Below are 17,266 nucleotides of genomic sequence, written 5' to 3'. Positions count from 1 at the left end.
TGCTTACTTCACTTATGAGATCTCTAGGTTCTCTGATCTCCTTGCCCATTTTTCTAATTGCTAAGTCACATTTGGGAGCTGTATAGAATACTCATTTTTTAAAAATAAGCATTATTTTCAGTTTAAAACTATTTCTACTAAAGAAACTAACTCTCTGAAGGCAGGGACTAAAATGAGAACCTCTGGTTTTTCATTATCTTTCAGATTGGGTATCCCTGTGGGAAAAAAAATGGAAAAATTCACAAAGATCCTGGGGTCCCCAGTCTCCAGGACGACTGGGAATGTAAAGGCACACTTGCAACACATCAAAAAAATGAGGAAGGACATTCCAGTGAAGTCCTAATCACCCAGGAGGAAGTACCTGCTCTGAGACAGGTAACATCCCATAACCTGCTTCAGGTTGCTCCACGTGGACATAGACCTTATTGGTGTAGAACAGGTTTTGGCAGAATAAATCTTTTTCATTAGAAAATTAATACTGGTGAAAAATCTTCCGAATGCAAGCAGTGTGGAAAGGCTTTGCATCGTCATTCCTGTCTTCCTCCACATCAGAGAATTCATACTGGTGAGAAATCCTGCAGTGTAAAAGTTGTGGAAAAACCTCTCTCCAACACTCGCAACTGAATTACATCCTAGAACTCGTACTGGTGAAAAACCCTATCCGTGTTCTGAATGTGGAAGAGCTTTTAGTCACCACCAATTATTCAACAGCAAAGAATTCATAGTGGAGAAAAGCCCCTATGGCTACAAGGAATGTGAAAGGCCTTTCAAGGTATCATACAACAAGCATCAAAGAATCCACACCAGTGAGAAGCCACATAAATGTAATGAATGTGGAAAGGCCTTTGCCATTGTTCACAGTTGCCGCAACATCGGAAGAGCCACACTGGTAAGAAATCTTGGTAAGTGTAAGGTCTGTGGTTAGGACTTCAGGCAGAGCTCACAGCTTAGCTGTCACTAGAGAATTCACAGTGGGGAGGAACCTTGTAACCATAATGAATGTACGAAAGTCTTTGGTCAGATTTCACAACTTCCTGTTCATACTAGCAAGCACACTGGTGAGACCCTGTAACAACGCACTGAATGTGGGAAAGATTTTAGTCACTGGTTATTCAACACAGAAAATTCATAGCAAAGCCCGATGAATGTAAGGAATGCAGGAAAGCCTTATGGTTACTCACACTTACCCAGCATGAGAGAATTCACACTAATGAGAAACCCTGTAAATGTAGTGAATGGAACGGCTTTCATCTGTCATTCCTATCTTCCTCAACATCAGAAAACCCAGACTGGTGAGAAACCTGATAAATGTACAGATTTGGGCTAGGGCTTTAGGCACGGCTCACAACTTACCATCAGATGGTTCACACTGGGGAGAAGTCAGGTGAACGCAAGGAATGTGGGGAAACCTTCAGTGAGTGTTAACAGCACAGATGATAGCAGAAAATTCATTCTCAATGTATGATACAGTTTGCAGCTATTACCTTTGATAACACTGTCATGAAAAAGGATGTATCTATACATAGAAAAGCAGTCCACAAACTCACATATAGGCAGAGGCAATGTGAAAGAACTGTGGAGATAAAGCACATCTAGCTTTACATCAAAACATGAAAAGTGGTTCTGAGTTATTGTGAATCTTTATTTTCCCATTATGTACTTGTACAGCCAAACCCTCAACAATAACCATGTAGCACTTTTAAAAATGACAATTAAAATGTGCCATGGATGCTCTTATCATCTCAGTAGGGGGAAAAAACAGATTTCTCTTTTCTCACTTGAATGTGGGAATTAAGAAATCTTCAGTGTGAAGGAGTGCCCTGTTTTGTTTTGTTTTTCAACAATAATTTCCTTTAGTAAAGATTTTCACATGTCCTGTGTTTAATGGGAAAGGATTAAAATGTTATACAAACAGACCAGTATATACATTTTTACCGTTTTCTTTCAGATCATATAATTTTCCCTCAAAATCTGTGCACATTCTTGTGCTGTTTTCAAAAACAGATACTCAGTTGGATTTGACGCATCAGTCGATCCTAGTGGAGGACCTCTACAGGATTCAGATTCAAACTCAGCGGCAGCTTCTTCTAGTTCTTTACATTCTCTTCCAGTTCCTGCTGCCTCCTGGCAAAGAACGTCTCCGTGTCATCTGAGGCCCACGGGTTTGTGGTGGGAACCACTGAGTTTTCCTTGGAGTGAGATTTCCAGCGCGAGCTGTTCCCAGCGCTGGCCTCATAGTGGGAGTGCTGCGTGGAGTTCTGTTCTGCCCGTTCTCCTCAAGAAGTGTGGCACTCATCTCTGGTAGCCTCTCAGGAGTCCTGGGGAGAATGTCTAGTTTATTTTCCAATGAATTTCTAACTGTTAATTCTTCCAGGTAGAGTTGCTTGTATTTTTCCAATTCTGTTCTACTAGAATATCGAGAAGTTTTTGCTTTGAAGAGTTCCAACTCCAGGTCTTTAGTTCTGAGTTCCATCTGGCTTCTTATTGAAGCATTATTATTTTCTCTCACCTGCTCTTTTCCTGAGATGCCGCTTGTGCCTGTAAAAACAGACCGACTTCTTTTACTTTTTCTACTATTTCCTGTCTTGCTCTTCAAACTCCCACTTATACAGTTCTACTTGGCTGTGTTCTGCCATGTTCATTTCTGTATGAGTCCTGAGGTGTCGGCTCCCCCCTGCCTCTGGCCCGCAACCTGGGAGGAGGGGAGACGCGATGAGGTGTCAAAGAGCCGAAAGGACCGGCCACGGGACTCCAGGCTGAACCGCGTGAGAGCGGTGCTGAGAGGGCACCCTTCGTGTTTATTGAGCAAAAACATGTTAGAAATCTGGGGTGTAGTCTTAATAGACAACCAGTAACTAACTCTAACTCAATCCTCGGCAGTCTCTAGTCTCCGGGGCACCACGTCTTACAAGGTATTGAAACAATAGCAAGGGCAATTAGGTCACAGAAACTGTTTTGGTCTTGTTTGTTCTGTTCTTGATCAGTTATCAGGAATTACAGGAAAAATAATCAAGTCATATATGATTATACATTTGATTTCTGTACTTGATTTATATGTTAATCCCACACTGAGGTTTACTACTTTCTGTTCCAACTTCTTTATATTCTTCTCTAGTTTTTCACATTTCTTTTGCATTGCTCTCATAGATAATAGCTCCTGTTGAAGAACTTGATTTCTTGTATCTAGATGTAGACATTTTGAAGATGAAGTTTCCAATTTTGCTGCAAGATCATCAGTCTTATGTTTTAGCATATTAATCTGAATGTCCACTTCAATTTGATCGGGCTTTAAATCTCCATGGAAACTCAGCTCTCCATTTTCATATTCATTTAACTTCTTTCTTGTCATTTTTAAGTTTCTTAAGTCCAGAAATCTCTTTTTCTAATTCACTATTTTTCTTCACTTCTTGATCCAAACTGTTTTAGAGATTGTTTTAACTCCGTCAATTTCCTTAACTGTTTCTTTTCATCTTGAGACAAACTTGTACTTAAAAGGTTTTTCTGAAGCTGTTCGCTTTGTCCACTTGCTTTTTGATTACTTTTGTCATTTTCGATTTCAAGCTTGACTTTTGATTTGCCTCAATTTCTTCTTTAAATCCTGTGTTTCATCTTTTAAATTAATTCATTAACGTGATGTAACCTCCAGTGAAGCCTTTGACATAGATTGTTTTTTTAGGGTATCAGACAGTTCTTGTTGAAGTCTCATAATGTTACTGCACTGCTGGCTTGTCGGCTTTCCGCGCTGACACCTGGGCCATCTGTCTGCTCCTCGTGTGGCCGTCCGAATCAGGAGTGCCCTGTTTTTATAAATTTTTATTACAGTATAAATGCATACCAAGAGGGCTACATTAAGTATACATAATTTTCATGAAGCTACCCACCCATGTAAGATTCCACCATGTAAGACCCTGATTGTGCGCATTACCAGCACCTCTAAGCTTCCTCGGTATCCCTTCCTGACACTGCCACCTCTCATTACCAAGTTCTGTCACCATAATGTAGGTTGCCATCCATAGATGATTCTGTTTCTATCGGAATTGACTGTCTTCCTTGGAATCTGTGATGCACGCCGCAGCTCACTAAATCTAAACCGAGATCTGTTTATTGTTATCTCTACCCCCTCATTGCCTGGCACCAGGGAGACTTGCCCCAGCGACCTGGGGGCAATTACATTCCTGGAGTCAAGCATGTTAATCACTGTGTCTAGAAACTTGTTAACCCGCTCAGGAATGTGATGCCTGGTCAATAAATATGAGAGGTGCCTTTCCAGCACCGCTCTTGAGCTGGTGTGCCTCGATCCCCTGGCTGCCCCACTCAGGTCTTCGCTGTCTCATTGCGTCGCCTCTTCTATCTGTGGGTCGGAGACGGGGAGGAGGCCGGCAAGTGGCGCCGGAACAGGGACCTGAAAGACGGTCAAAACTCAGGGCGGAGAACCTCCACTCCAGGCGACCCTTGAAACTCAGGGCAGATAACCTCCGTTCGGCAGCACTTACAATTCAAGGGCGGGAAAAAGCTCCGGTCCGGTAAGATTCCCGGGAAAGCTTATGTAGGGACAGGATTGAGACGTCAGGGACACCTAAATGGGCCAACATGAAACTAAAGCAGATAAGCCGGAGGATTACTTAAAATTACTCCGTGCCCTCCTGAAAACACCAGGAGTGAAAACTTCTAAAAAGAACTTTGCTCAACCTCATAAATACATTAAAAAGTATTGTTATCAGTTGCCTCCACGGGGAACCCTCAGACGAGCTGGTGGGAGTAATGCATTAAGAGATTTCCAAGAGGCTCACAGTCAGGGAAACATCCCTGTGCCTGTTTGGGTGGGTCAATAGCCCCTTAATAAAGAAAAAGTGGCATCTTTATGCAAGTTAAAGAACAGCTTCAGCTAGATAGATTACAATTTTCCATGAACCTGTGAAATTCCCCTGTATTTGTTATAAAAAAGAAGTCAGAAAATTAGAGACTCTTACATGACTTAAGGCAAATTAATGTGGTTCTTAAACCTATGGGACCTTTACAACAAGGCCTCCCTTTTCCGGCTATGATTCCAAAAGACTAGAATATGGCTATCATTGACCTTAAAGATTGCCTTTTTACAATTCCTTTGACCATAACACATAGGGGAAAATTTGCTTTTACTGCCCCTTCTTTAAACTTACAGGCCCCTTCAGAAAGATTTCAGTGGAAAGTGCTTCCTCAAGGAATGCTAAAGAACCCCACAATTTGCCCAAATTAGGTGCATAGGACTGACTCTTAAGCCTATATGTAGAAAATGGCCCTCAGCTTATATCATTCATAATATGGATGATATTCGCATAACTACTTAAACATCTATCTCTTACTATTCTCAATGAGATCAAAGTTGAATTAAAACAATGGGGCTTATAAATCGCTCCTGATAAAATACAAATACAATACCCAATGAATTACCTGGGGAATAGAATTCAAGAAAATTCAATAATCCCTCAGCAAATTCAGATAAGGAGAGATCATCTTACAACTTTATATGATTTTCAAAAATTATTAAGAGGTATCAATTGGCTCCAACCGTTACTAAGTATTCCTACTTATAAATTGCCACATCTCTTCAATACTTTGAAAAGACTCTCAGATCTTAATAGTCCTAGAGACTTAACCTTAAAAGCTGAAGAAGGACTCAAGTAGGTAGAACCACACACTCAAAAGGCTCAATTATCAAAAACTGACTTACACAAACCTTTACTCTTATTAATTTACCTTGCTCCCCCTTCAAAGCAGTCCTCTTAGGCCTGTGCCACTTTCTCCTGTGTAATGTAAATGGAGCCTGTAAAGTAATCAAGCTGAACCCTCAGACCAACATGTAAATAGCTCTATTCTATTGACTCCTTTCTTTAGAGGCAGTCCTCCTGGAGCTAAGCATTTTCTTGTCTGCAGCCCCAGGGAAGTGATACAAGCCTGTGACTCTGATCAAGACTCTAGCAGTGAAAAGTCACACAGTCCCTGCACTTATCAGACAGGCAGGGGCCTCTCAAAGAATGACTAGAGCTCAGGCAGAAAAAAACTAAGAAAATGAACTGAGAGCAATTCGATCCCTAAATTCTAAAAAAGAAGTGTCTTATCTTCTGCTAACAAACCTGGCCCCAGTAAAACTGCTTAGAGAGACTTGGCCCCTGAAAGAAGTATGCGATATAATGTTATGCAGCTAAATATATTTTGCCACAAGGAAAGAAAATAGTCAAAAGTCCCGTGAACTACTACAGTATGGAACTAGTTTTCTAAATTCTTTTAGTGAAAATCTACTTACTAAGTTCATCATTATCTTTGAAAATTGGGAAGTCTTAAACTAGACTCCCTGAGATAGAAGAAATTTATCTTCTGCAATACAGCCTGGTTTTAAATGACTGGAGCTAGAATTTCACTTGCATTTTATTTCCAGCCCCCTGGACACACACAGTCCCTATCAGTTCAGAGCCTTCATTGGCCCTGTTAGTCTGGGGCCATCTAAACCTTAACCCAGTTATGTAAACCGCTCGCCCTTAGAGTGTATTCTTGAAAACTGAAGTACTTTTAATCAAGTAAGCTAAAAAGAAAGAAGGCAATTGAATATTAGTAATCTTTATATCAGTTTGTCTGTGTATATGTTTTTATATGAAAAGTGTTGCTAACTGTAGTCATTACATCTCAATTTGTATGTTTGTGTGTCTAAGTGTGTAAATGAAAAATATTTTCCTACCTCTGGATGGTATTAATAAAAATTGATTTAAAAACAAGCGCTTGTGAAAATTGGGCATTGTAAAACTTCCAGAAAATCTAATAAAAAATATTAAACATTAATGCTAATTTAAGTTTAACTGAAATGGACATGTCCTTACAGTTATCAGCTGCCAAAGTTTACTTAAAGTCATTTAAGTTGATGTTACCTGTTAAACATTTCAAGAAGATGCTTAAAGAAAAGCTTGACTTTGTCTAATATTTGGTAAAAGTTTTATAAGTAATCTAGCATGGTTGCTAAAAATAAGTAAACAAGTGTAGCAAATAAACATCTTAATAATAATACTGTATTAATGTATAACAGTGTATATATCTGCAAACAGCCTGAGAATTTTTATGGTAATCAAAATTCTTAAAGTTTGCTAAGTTATATAGACATATTTTGTGCCTAATGAGAAATTGTGCTGTAAAGCACATTTCCAAAAATGATAATATACATGCATAGATGTATCATTCTGAAGAATGCTAGTGTAACAGTTTACAGTGGCCTGTTTTTCAGTGTTCACTGAAAGTTAAAGTATCAAATGGTTTTCAGTTCTAATGAAAACTACTTAATATAATAAGGAAAATATATCTGTATGCTAAAGATGTGTGTTTTAATAAGAGAAAGTATAAAGAATGGAAATTCATTTTGTTGAGGGTAAAAGAAGGTAATTGTTCTAAAGTACAGCTATTTATCTAAAGGGGGAGAACACTGAATGTTAAAAGAAACTTGTAGAAAGCTTGTGGAAAAATTGATAGAGTCATGCTATGTGAAATTAAAGCAAATGAGTCTTGATATCAAGTACACAGCAAAATTAGAATTTTATTTTCAGTTAAAAAGACAGTTTTCTTAAACTTAGTCTGCTCTTAATGTTGAAAGATTGCAAAAGGTTTTCTAATTGTTTTATCGAAACAGTTTCTCATGCTTAAAGTCTCAATGAATTGTCTGAGTATTTAAGAAAATGAGATTCTAATATCAAAGGACTAAAAGTTAAACTTTGCTAACAACTATGTAAACTTCTGTATCTGCCTTTGAAGTATTTTGTTGTCATTCTAGTTAAATAGATAAGTATTGCTTCATGGCAACCTATAATCTTATTTAAGCAAATGCCAAAGAAACTTTCTTTTGACAACTTTCCAAAATCAAATTCAAAAAGGTGCTTTTACCTCTAGTTAACTGATATTTTCCAGAGGGCCCCTGGAACATGTCAGAAGAATTAAGAATTTTTTCTCCTCATCGGGAAAAATATTTGGCTAATTTGGCTTATTTATCTAATATTTATTTACCTAGAAAGCGCTGTCAAAAGGAATGATGCTAAAATTTGTTACTGAATGTTTTGTGGTACAGAAATATCCAAATTTTCTTATGTCAACTATCTTATGTAAGCACTCATCAAGTCTTCAACCATTGTCATTTGTAAGTCTTTTGTCATTTAAAGTCACTGTTTTGTTACTCCTAAACTAGTAAAGAACTAGATTTCAGCAGAACAGGTATTGGTTACATAAGATTAAGTAAACTAAAGAAGACGATTTTGTAGCTTTTTGTTTCAAATGTTGCTGACAAAATGTTTTAAGCTTTTTCTCTTAAGCTGACTGACAACGCTCCAGTTTACCTCTCCTCTATGCTAAAAAATTTTTTTTCAGCTATATAATATCACTCATAAAACAGGCATTTCATACAATTCTACAGGCCAAGCTCTAATTGAACATCGCCATCTTACTCTTAAGCATTATTTATTAAAACAAAAAGAGGGATTACTGCCCAATATGATAAAATTAACTGCAAATCAATGACTAATGCATGCTTTACATGTTCTCAATTTTGATCTCTTGAAAGGTGATGGACAATCAGCTATGGAAGTGCATTTTTCTGACAATATTTCTTTGTCTAAAACAACAGCAGTTCCTGTATGGTGGTCTCCAACAGGTTCTTCACAGTGGCATAAAGGTCATGTTAAGGTGTGGGGCAAAGGGTTTGTTTGTGTCATTACAGAGGACCAACGCTTGATCTGGCTGCCTAGAAAATGGATCAAGATACCCTATAAAGAGTAACTCCCAGCAACATCACCATCTGAAACAGCTGTCCTAGGCGATGTCCCTCAACTGGTTCCGTCACTGGAGTGAGAATCCCTACATGATAATGAAGTTTTTTATTCTAATCCCTATACGCATACACATAACCCAGGCCTGTACTATTACTGCTAGTATTAGCAGTCCTCTGTACTTTGGCCGGGGAGTAGAACTTCACTGTATCTCCACTTGTTCAACTCCTGTAGGCCCAGTGATTTGGAAAAAGGATGCTAATGAAGTATATAGACAGAAAGATGGAGGAAAACTTGGTTGGGATAATGCTACTGATCAGTCTAAAAGAGACAATACCCGCTATGATATTTATAAAACAGTTTTAACCCGGAATGATATTGGCAATTATTCTTGTGAAAAATTCCAGAAGGAAAGCCCTGATCAAATATATAAAAGTAGTTATGTTTATTTGGATATTTCACTAACCCCAGAGAATGAGTATTCTTCACCCAATATGTGGTTGTAATTGGCTAATCAAGGGCTTAACAAGACACTTTTTGTGTAGCAGGTGATTCCTCTATTAGTGGAATCTTAAAGAAGAATTTGATAGGCATAAGGACTCCCTTTTTCAGTGTTTACTAATATTTCTGGAATAAATATTACTTTAGCCTCCAAGATTCTTACTTGAGAAATTCAATTGAATTTACCAGTTAGCACCACTATAGTTTCTAGTTGTATATGTATCAATTGTACTAATATACCTTCTTACTGTAATTCTACTATTCATGTAAAATGGCCATATGGATATAGACTCCCAAATGGCTGGGTGTTTCTGTGTGATAACAAAACCTATCAAGCCTTTTCCTCACATTATCAAGGCATCTGTGGTATAGGACGTATTCTCCCAGCACTTATAGATCATCCAGGATTTAAACACCAGAGTGACCCAAGCCCTGCCTCCAGATTGTGACGACAACTTGAAATTGTTGGACCCCGTTGCCGTTGCCGTCGCAGCTGCGTTTGTATTGCCTGTACCAGGACTCGTTGCAGGAATGCAGAAGGAAATATCTAAGCTGGCCTGTGCCTACAGCAAGACTGCAGATCTGACTGCTTCCATACTGTCAGAACTTAATCAGGAACTGGGAGAAGTTCGAGTGGCAGTGCTCCAGAATCGTGCTGCCGTAGACTATTTGTTGCTGAAAGAACATTCGGGCTGTGAACAATTTCCTGGAATGTGTTGTTTTAATATATCTGATTTTTCACAGACAATTCAAAACCAATTGGATGACGTTCACCATATTATTGATAAGTTTTCACAATTACCTGGATTATCTGATTGGTTCTCTTGATTTCACTGGCTATGGCCAATACTTGTAGGCCTACTTCTTTTATGCATTTGCCATCCCGTTTTGGTAGCATGGGTGCGCCATCTGATTGCTGGCTTAATAAAGCCAATTCATGCATATGCTATACTTCAAGAAGTCATGGCAAAAAAATAATAATTGCATGTTATTTTCTTGAGAGTCCATGTGACAGATCACTGTATATTTTAAAATTCTGCAGCTAAGGGGATGGTGAAGTGTTTGCATAAATCTTTTGTGTGCCTCTTTGCTCTATCGCATTTACTCCCTGTACGGCCCCAAGAGATGCCTGGCTAGCCAGAGACGGGTAAGATTCTTCACGGGAGGAACAACCTAAGACAGGCACAGTCGTGGGGGCCAACAGGTTGAGAGATGAGGGGGTCAACTGAGGCGTGGCTTAGCACCTCGCCCCCCCGATGAGGCATTTTTTGTCTCCCCTTTAACAAGCTGCAGTAGAATAATGGACTTCTCTTCCTTTTTTATTTAAAAATGGGGGAAATGTAGGTTGCCATCCATAGATTATTCTGTTTCTATGGGAATTGTTTGCCTTCCTTGTTATCTGTGGTGCACGCCACAGCTCACTAAATCTAAACCGAGATCTGTTTCTTGTTATCTCTACCCCCTCATTGCCTGGTGCCAGGGAAGACTTGCCCCAGCGACCTGGGGGCAATTACATTCCTGGAGTAAAGCATGTTAATCATTGTGTCTAGAAACTTGTTAACCCACTCAGGAATGTGATGCCTGATCAATAAATATGAGAGGTGCCTTTCCAGCACCACTCTTGAGCGGGTATACCTGGAGTCCCCTGGCTGGCCCACTCAGGTCTTCGATATCTCATCGTGTCGTCTCCTTTATCTGCGGGTCGGAGACGGGGAGGAGGCCGGCACCATAGGTTAGAGAGACTGCGCCATCTTAGTGAACGGCTTCTTCATACCCCTTAGATCCCAGTATTTTTTCTGTGACTATATCTGCTAGAGTGTCTCAAAAGAGACATGCACCAGAATATTGTTTTTATTCCTAATAGCCAGAAATCCAGAAAAAGTCCAAATGTCTATCAACAGGAGATTGGATAAACAGATGGCAGTACATTAACACAGTGGAATACTACTTGGTAAAAAATATACTAATAGACGTCATCAGTGAATCTTATTGTGGTGAATGAAGCCAGACCACATACATATATATTGCTTGATTCCATTTATATGAGTTAAAAGAAAAAATAAGACAAATTTATCATAAAGCAAGAAACTGGTTTCCTCTGAGAATTAGGCAGGGACAGGGCATGAAGAAACTTTCAGGAGTGATGGAAATCTGTCTTGATTCTAGCAGCACTTACAGGGCTGTAATCAATAGCCAATCTGCATAGTTAATATGTTTTATTATTTGTAATTTATATTTCAATTACAGTGATAAAAGTATCGACAGTAAGGAAGCATGGAACGAATGGGATAGAGTAATGGCTAAAACTAGGCATAAGTATTTCATATTGTCAAAATAAAATACAGAAACAAATTTTTTTCCACATGGTGGGTGTAAATATGACTTTAAATATTTTTATAGTTTTCTCTTCAGCAATTTCATGAACAGAAGTCCTAACAAATAGCCCACATAGAGAAAATGCAGCTTTTCCTCAAAGAAAGAAAATAGTTTCCACTTTAAGAAGAAAACATCTTTTTCAAAGTAAAATGCCTTGCCATCTACATTTAGAGGGCTAAGGAGGAAGCAAATCTTGTGCCTGCGTAGCATTTCAGGGCTTAGGCAGCCACCCTGCACAGAGCCCTACTCCAGGAGTACACCCGGCTCTCCAGTCTTTGCGGTGTAAGCTTCCGCCCGGAATTCCACGGAGTAAGCCTGAACTCCTGCTGAGGCTGTCCAACCTCAGACTGAATCCCGGGATCCTAGGCTTTGCCTTTTACTGCTGTGCTAGTGAACGTCCTGGTCCTGATCACCTGGACTTCCGTACTCGCGATCCCAGCCACGTTCTTCCCCAGATTCTCCAAAGGCAGATTGTGCCCTTACTGGAACTGAACCAACCAAGCGCATTTTCTGTCGTACTTCTTCTCAGTTCCAAGTGGTCAAAGATGACTGAAATTCACCTCTACTTCAAGATGACAGTCTCCAGAAAAAAAGTGTTACTGACATGCCGTTAGTTTGCTTTTTGCTAAGTTGAAATCTAAAGCCTTCCCCAGAAGCAGTTGTCACGCAGTAAATTTTATTTGCCCCAAATAAGAGCACAGTGAATCGCTTTCAAAGCCACAGCTCCTTGGGCAAGGGAAAGCATGTTTCCTTTATTCTGGGTGAGGGAATTGAATATTCGAAAGAGAAGTTTTGTCATTTACAGGCAGTGATGAGGTAAAGTTGGAGCATGCACACTGGCTGACTATGCATTTCTATACATCCTGTCTAGGTTTGTTTGCATTACAGCCCCCACAGGGCAGGGATTTTACTAGGATGAGTCCAAGGGTAACTCTCAGGCTTTCTTAGTTCCTCTGTGCAGGCGCTGCTCCTGGGCATTAGCCTATGACAAAAGCTCTTATCTTTTCCTCTGGGGAAACATCTTTTGACCTCAAAAAGTGCTTAGAAGATTGGTCACAGTGTGTAAGGTTGAAGGCACTGGGGGTAAGAGTGAGCACATCAGACCCTGATGATGTGCTAAAGTCCCCGGCTGCAGCCTTCTCCCAACCTGAAAAATGTGCCTTAGCCTAGCCGATCCTGGCGCCCCCCATAAATCTAAGCTCTGCTTCCCCTACCTTCTTTAAAAACTCGCTGCCTGCCCTGCTGAGTGTAATTTCCCCGGCCTGTGATAGCCAGACGGGGGAGTATCACCTGGGAATGGCGCTCAAATAAACTGCCTGGCCCTTTGTTGCCTCTCGTCACCTGCTTATTTCAGCTAGAATTTATCTTACATTTGGTGCCAAAACCTGGGAAGGAGCATGAGTGTGGGGCCCCGACCAGCCACCAATGAGCCCGCCCCCTCCTTCCCCAACCTGGGACCTCAGCCTGCTCTCCGCTGCATGGACTATTTCCTGGTGAGTCCCCCAGTTTCCCCCGGTCTGCTTCCCTTCCTAACTCCATTTCACCTGGTCTGTTAGAAATTGTACATACGTCCAGGTGGAGGCATCCAGCCCACCCTCTGTGGGCATCCAGCCCACCCCTAGCCCTGCGGTATGGGAGACGTCCCTCACCCAGGCTCCCAGGACATCTCCCCTGACTTGGCATGCTTGAGATGCTGGGTGCTCCTCTCAGCGGGATTAGTTAAGAAGTGGCACAAACATGGAGAACCAGCCCAGAGGCTCAGACCCCATTGCGGTGTCTCATTTCTAATCTGGCTACTCTATATTTGTCCCAGGAAGTTCACAAATGGAAGCTAGTCTTTCTTTGCTCTCAGGCCGGGCCTCAGTATCCCTTGGACAATCAATCTCACTGGCCCCCTGAGGGAACTTTCAATTTTGGCCTCCTCACCAACTTGACTAATTATTGCCACTGGAGTGGAGAGTAGAGTGAAATCCCATATGTGCAGGTTTTTTGGACTTTGCGCTCCCACCCAGACCTTTATGCTAAGTGTTCAATGACCCAGGTTCTCCTGGCCGGATCTCCAGTTAAAGATTGTCAGCCTCTTACTCCGCCCAGTCCTTCTTCCTTTTCAGATCTGCTGGAGGACCTCAGTCGCCCGCCTCCCTCAGCTCGCGATCCCATCCCCCTCTCTCCACCACCATCTCTAATCCTTTGTCCTCCCCCGTGTCGCCTCCATCTTAAAGTCCTACATTCTCAACCATGCCGTTGTCCTGCTCTCCTCTTCCGGTGGCTGCACCACCCCCTCCCCCTCTCCTTCCGCCTTCACCGCCCGCTTCCCCCACCAGAACACGCCCCTCCCACCCTCTGGTTCTGGAAGCCACGGACAGGAAGTTGAAGGAAGAGAAAGCAATTCGATATCAGTGACTCAAGTCTTTATATCGGTTTGTCTGTCGGTGTATATGTTTTTGTGTGGAAGGTGTTGCTGACTGTAGTCGTGTCTCAGTTTGTATATTTGTGTGTCTAGGTGTGTGAATGAAAAATATTTTCCTACCTCCGGATAGTATTAATAAAAATTTATTTAAAAACAAGCACTTGTGAAAATTGGGCATTCTAAAACTTCCAGAAAATCTGATAAAAAATATTAAGCATTAATGCTAGTTTAGGTTTAGCTGAGGCAGGCATGTCAGCTGCCTAAGTTTACCTAAGGTCATTTAAGTTGATGTTATCTGCTAAATCTTTTAAGAATAAAATGCTTAAAAGCTTAGCTTTGTCTAATATTCAGTAAAGTTCTTGTAAGTAATCTAGCATAGTTGTTATGAATGAGTGAACTAAATAAGTGTGGCAAGTGAACACATTTTTAATTGTGTGTTACAGTGTGTATACCTATCTACAGCCTAGAAATCTTTGTAGTAACCTAAAACCTTAAAATTTTGCTAAGTTAAAAAGATATACTTTGTGCTTAGTGAGAGATTGTGTTGTAAAGCTCATAGTTAACAGAAATTATAAAATGTTCATAAATTTGTCAATCCAAAGAATGCTAGTGTAACAGTTTATAATAGCCTACTTCTCAGTATTCACTAAAAATTAAGGTACCTAATGGTTTTAAGTTCTAATTAAAGCTACTTAAAGTAATAAAGAAAACATTTCTGCATTCTAAAGAATGTGTCTTGATAAAAGAAAGTAACTTTGTTCTAAAGTACAGCTGTTTATTTAGAGAGAGAACTCTAAATGTAAAAAGAAAGTTGTAGAAAGTTTGTAGAAGAATTTAATATGGTCATGCTATATAAAATTAAAGCAAATGAATCTCAGTATCAAGTACACAGCAAAATTAGAATTTTGTTTTCAATTAAAAAGACAGTTTTCTTAACTGTTAGTCTGCTCTTAATATTGAAAGATTGCAAAAAGTTCTCTAATTGTTTTATCAAAGCAGTTTCTCATGCTTAAAGTCTCAATGAGTTGTCGGAGTATTTAAGAAAATGAGATCTTAATATTAAAAAGACTAAAAGCTAAAGTTTGCTAACAACTGTATAACCTTCTTTATTTGCCTTTGAGGTATTTTGTTGTCATTCTGGTTAAATAGATAAGTATTGCTTCATAGCAACCTATAATCCTATTTAAGCAAGTGCCTTAAAACTTTTAACAGCTTCCCAAAATCAAATTCAAAAAAGTACTTTTACCTCTAGTTCACTCTGATATTTTCCAGAAGGCCCCTAGAACATGTCAGAAGAAGTTTTTCTCATTGGAGAAAGTATTTAGCTAATTTAGCTTATTTATCTGATATATAATTACCTGCTTAATTACCTGGAAAGCACTGTCAAAGGGAATGATGCTAAACTTTGTTACTGAATGTTTTGTGTTACAGAAATATCTGAATTTCCTTATGTCAACTGTCTTACAGTAAGCTCTCATCAAATCTTTAACCATTGTCATTTAAGTCTTTTGTCATTTATAGCCACTGTTTTATTACTCCTAAGCTAGTAAAGAACTAGATTTCAGCAGAACAAGTATTAGTTTCATAAGATTAAGTATACTAAAGAAAATAATTTTGTAGCTTTTTGTTTCAAATATTGCTGATAGAGTGTTTTAAGCTTTTTCTCTTAAGCTGACAACAGTTAAGTAAATGACTGCCTTTATAAGCAGAATTGAAACATTTATCTTTCTCTCTACCTGATCCCTCCAGAATTTAAAAACTTTCAGTGACTATTTTTATATTTCATGGCAGTATATTTATTTGCATAAGTTCAATAAGAACCTGCTTTCCTTGTAAGAAGATCAATTAAAAACACAAGTTATACTACCAAAGCTTTGACTAGAATGTCATACCTAAGAAACACATGCATAAACTCAGATATAAACAGCTTTAAAGAACTAAGATTGACTTTAGAAAGCCAACAAAGCCCCTTAGAAGAACTGGCCTGGTACCTTGCTTACAGAGTTCCCAGCAGCCTTACAGGTGAGTAAAGAAGGTCACTTCCTGGCAGGTGCTGGAACCTCAAGATGTCTTGGAGATCTCGAGAAGAGAAGAATTCACCCAAATCTACAGGTACTGCAGGCAAAGCCTGATGGCAAGTCTGGCTTGGCTGTCTGACCTCAAGAATCCTTTAAAAACTCGATCTGAAATTCATTACAGAAAGTTCCAGCAAAGCATATTTAAAAGAGCCTATGTAATCAATTGCTCTTCTTGCTGCACTTATGCAAATAATCAAGCCAACTGTTAATTATTTTCTTAATCTAGCTACTTCTAATAAAAATAAGGGTGATTTTAGAGAAAAGTATTGTTTCAATAATGCAGTCTTATCTATACTAAATCCTAATACTATTCATTGAGATGTAAACTCAATCCAGAATTTTAATTTCCCCATAATACCTGGCTATGATTCTCAATTAGACTCTTCATATTTCTAGTTCTCATATTCAGCCATGCATTCTTAATCTCATCAAGTTTGTCCTTCCAGAATAGAAGTGCCAAAGTCCCTGGCTGCTGCCCCCTCCCAACCTGAAAAATGTGCCTCAGGCTAGCCAATCCTCACACAGCTGTAAATCTAAGCTCTGCCTCCCCCTGCCTTTAAAAACTAGCTGCCTGTCCTGCTGAGTGTAACTTCCCTGGCCTATGATAGCCAGACGGGAGAATATCACCCGGGAATAGCACTCAAATAAACTGCCTGGCCCTTTGTTGCCTCTCGTTGCCTGCTTATTTTGGCTAGAATTTATCTTACACAGTGGAGATTCAGAATAATTGAATTTAAAATGAACATTCAAAGTAGAGGACACAGACGCTGAAAATGGGGGTCCCTCTTTTAGGAAAGAGCATAAAACCTAAATGTGATTTATTCCCACCGGGATGTTTAAACATTTTAACAGTAAGGTATTAACAAAGGGCCACGCTGTGGAAGCTGCTCGGGCTGAGGGTGGGGGTGGGGGAATTGATAAGGGCCTGGCAATACCTGTTTGAGTGTTTTAAACCTACCAATAAGATTAAGAAATGTAAGGGAAAAATATAACTGGCTTAGGCGACCTCCGGGAAAGAATATGAACCCTGTAGTACTCAGCCAATGAGGAGCCAGGGGAGGGACTTGCGCCCTAGGAGATAAATTACTGGCGCCAATTTCCCCAGGTGTGCCTGCCCACCAGACACC

General features: G+C 39.8%; 1 protein-coding gene across 3 annotated transcripts in view; it reads left to right on the top strand.

Annotated features, from left to right (window-relative positions):
- ZNF582 (zinc finger protein 582) overlaps nt 1–11,610 on the top strand; it is a 32,491-nt gene extending 20,881 nt beyond the window's left edge. Inside the window, exons 6-7 of one of the 3 annotated variants that reach the window (XR_008995468.1) lie at nt 205–375; nt 8,726–11,610. Coding sequence is in view for 1 of the 3 variants with exons in the window: in XM_036926377.2 (XP_036782272.2) it covers nt 205–287 (83 nt within the window). In the remaining 2 variants the exon portion in view is untranslated. The other 2 variants (XR_008995467.1, XM_036926377.2) reach the window with 2 other exon arrangements.
- Nucleotides 11,611–17,266: the final 5,656 nt, after the last annotated feature.

The sequence above is a fragment of the Manis pentadactyla genome (assembly GCF_030020395.1).
Source record: "Manis pentadactyla isolate mManPen7 chromosome 15 unlocalized genomic scaffold, mManPen7.hap1 SUPER_15_unloc_1, whole genome shotgun sequence".
In the NCBI taxonomy this organism is placed as follows: Eukaryota; Metazoa; Chordata; class Mammalia; order Pholidota; family Manidae; genus Manis; species Manis pentadactyla.
Note: the sequence above shows the minus strand (reverse complement) of the source record. Positions and strands in the feature narration are given on the sequence as shown.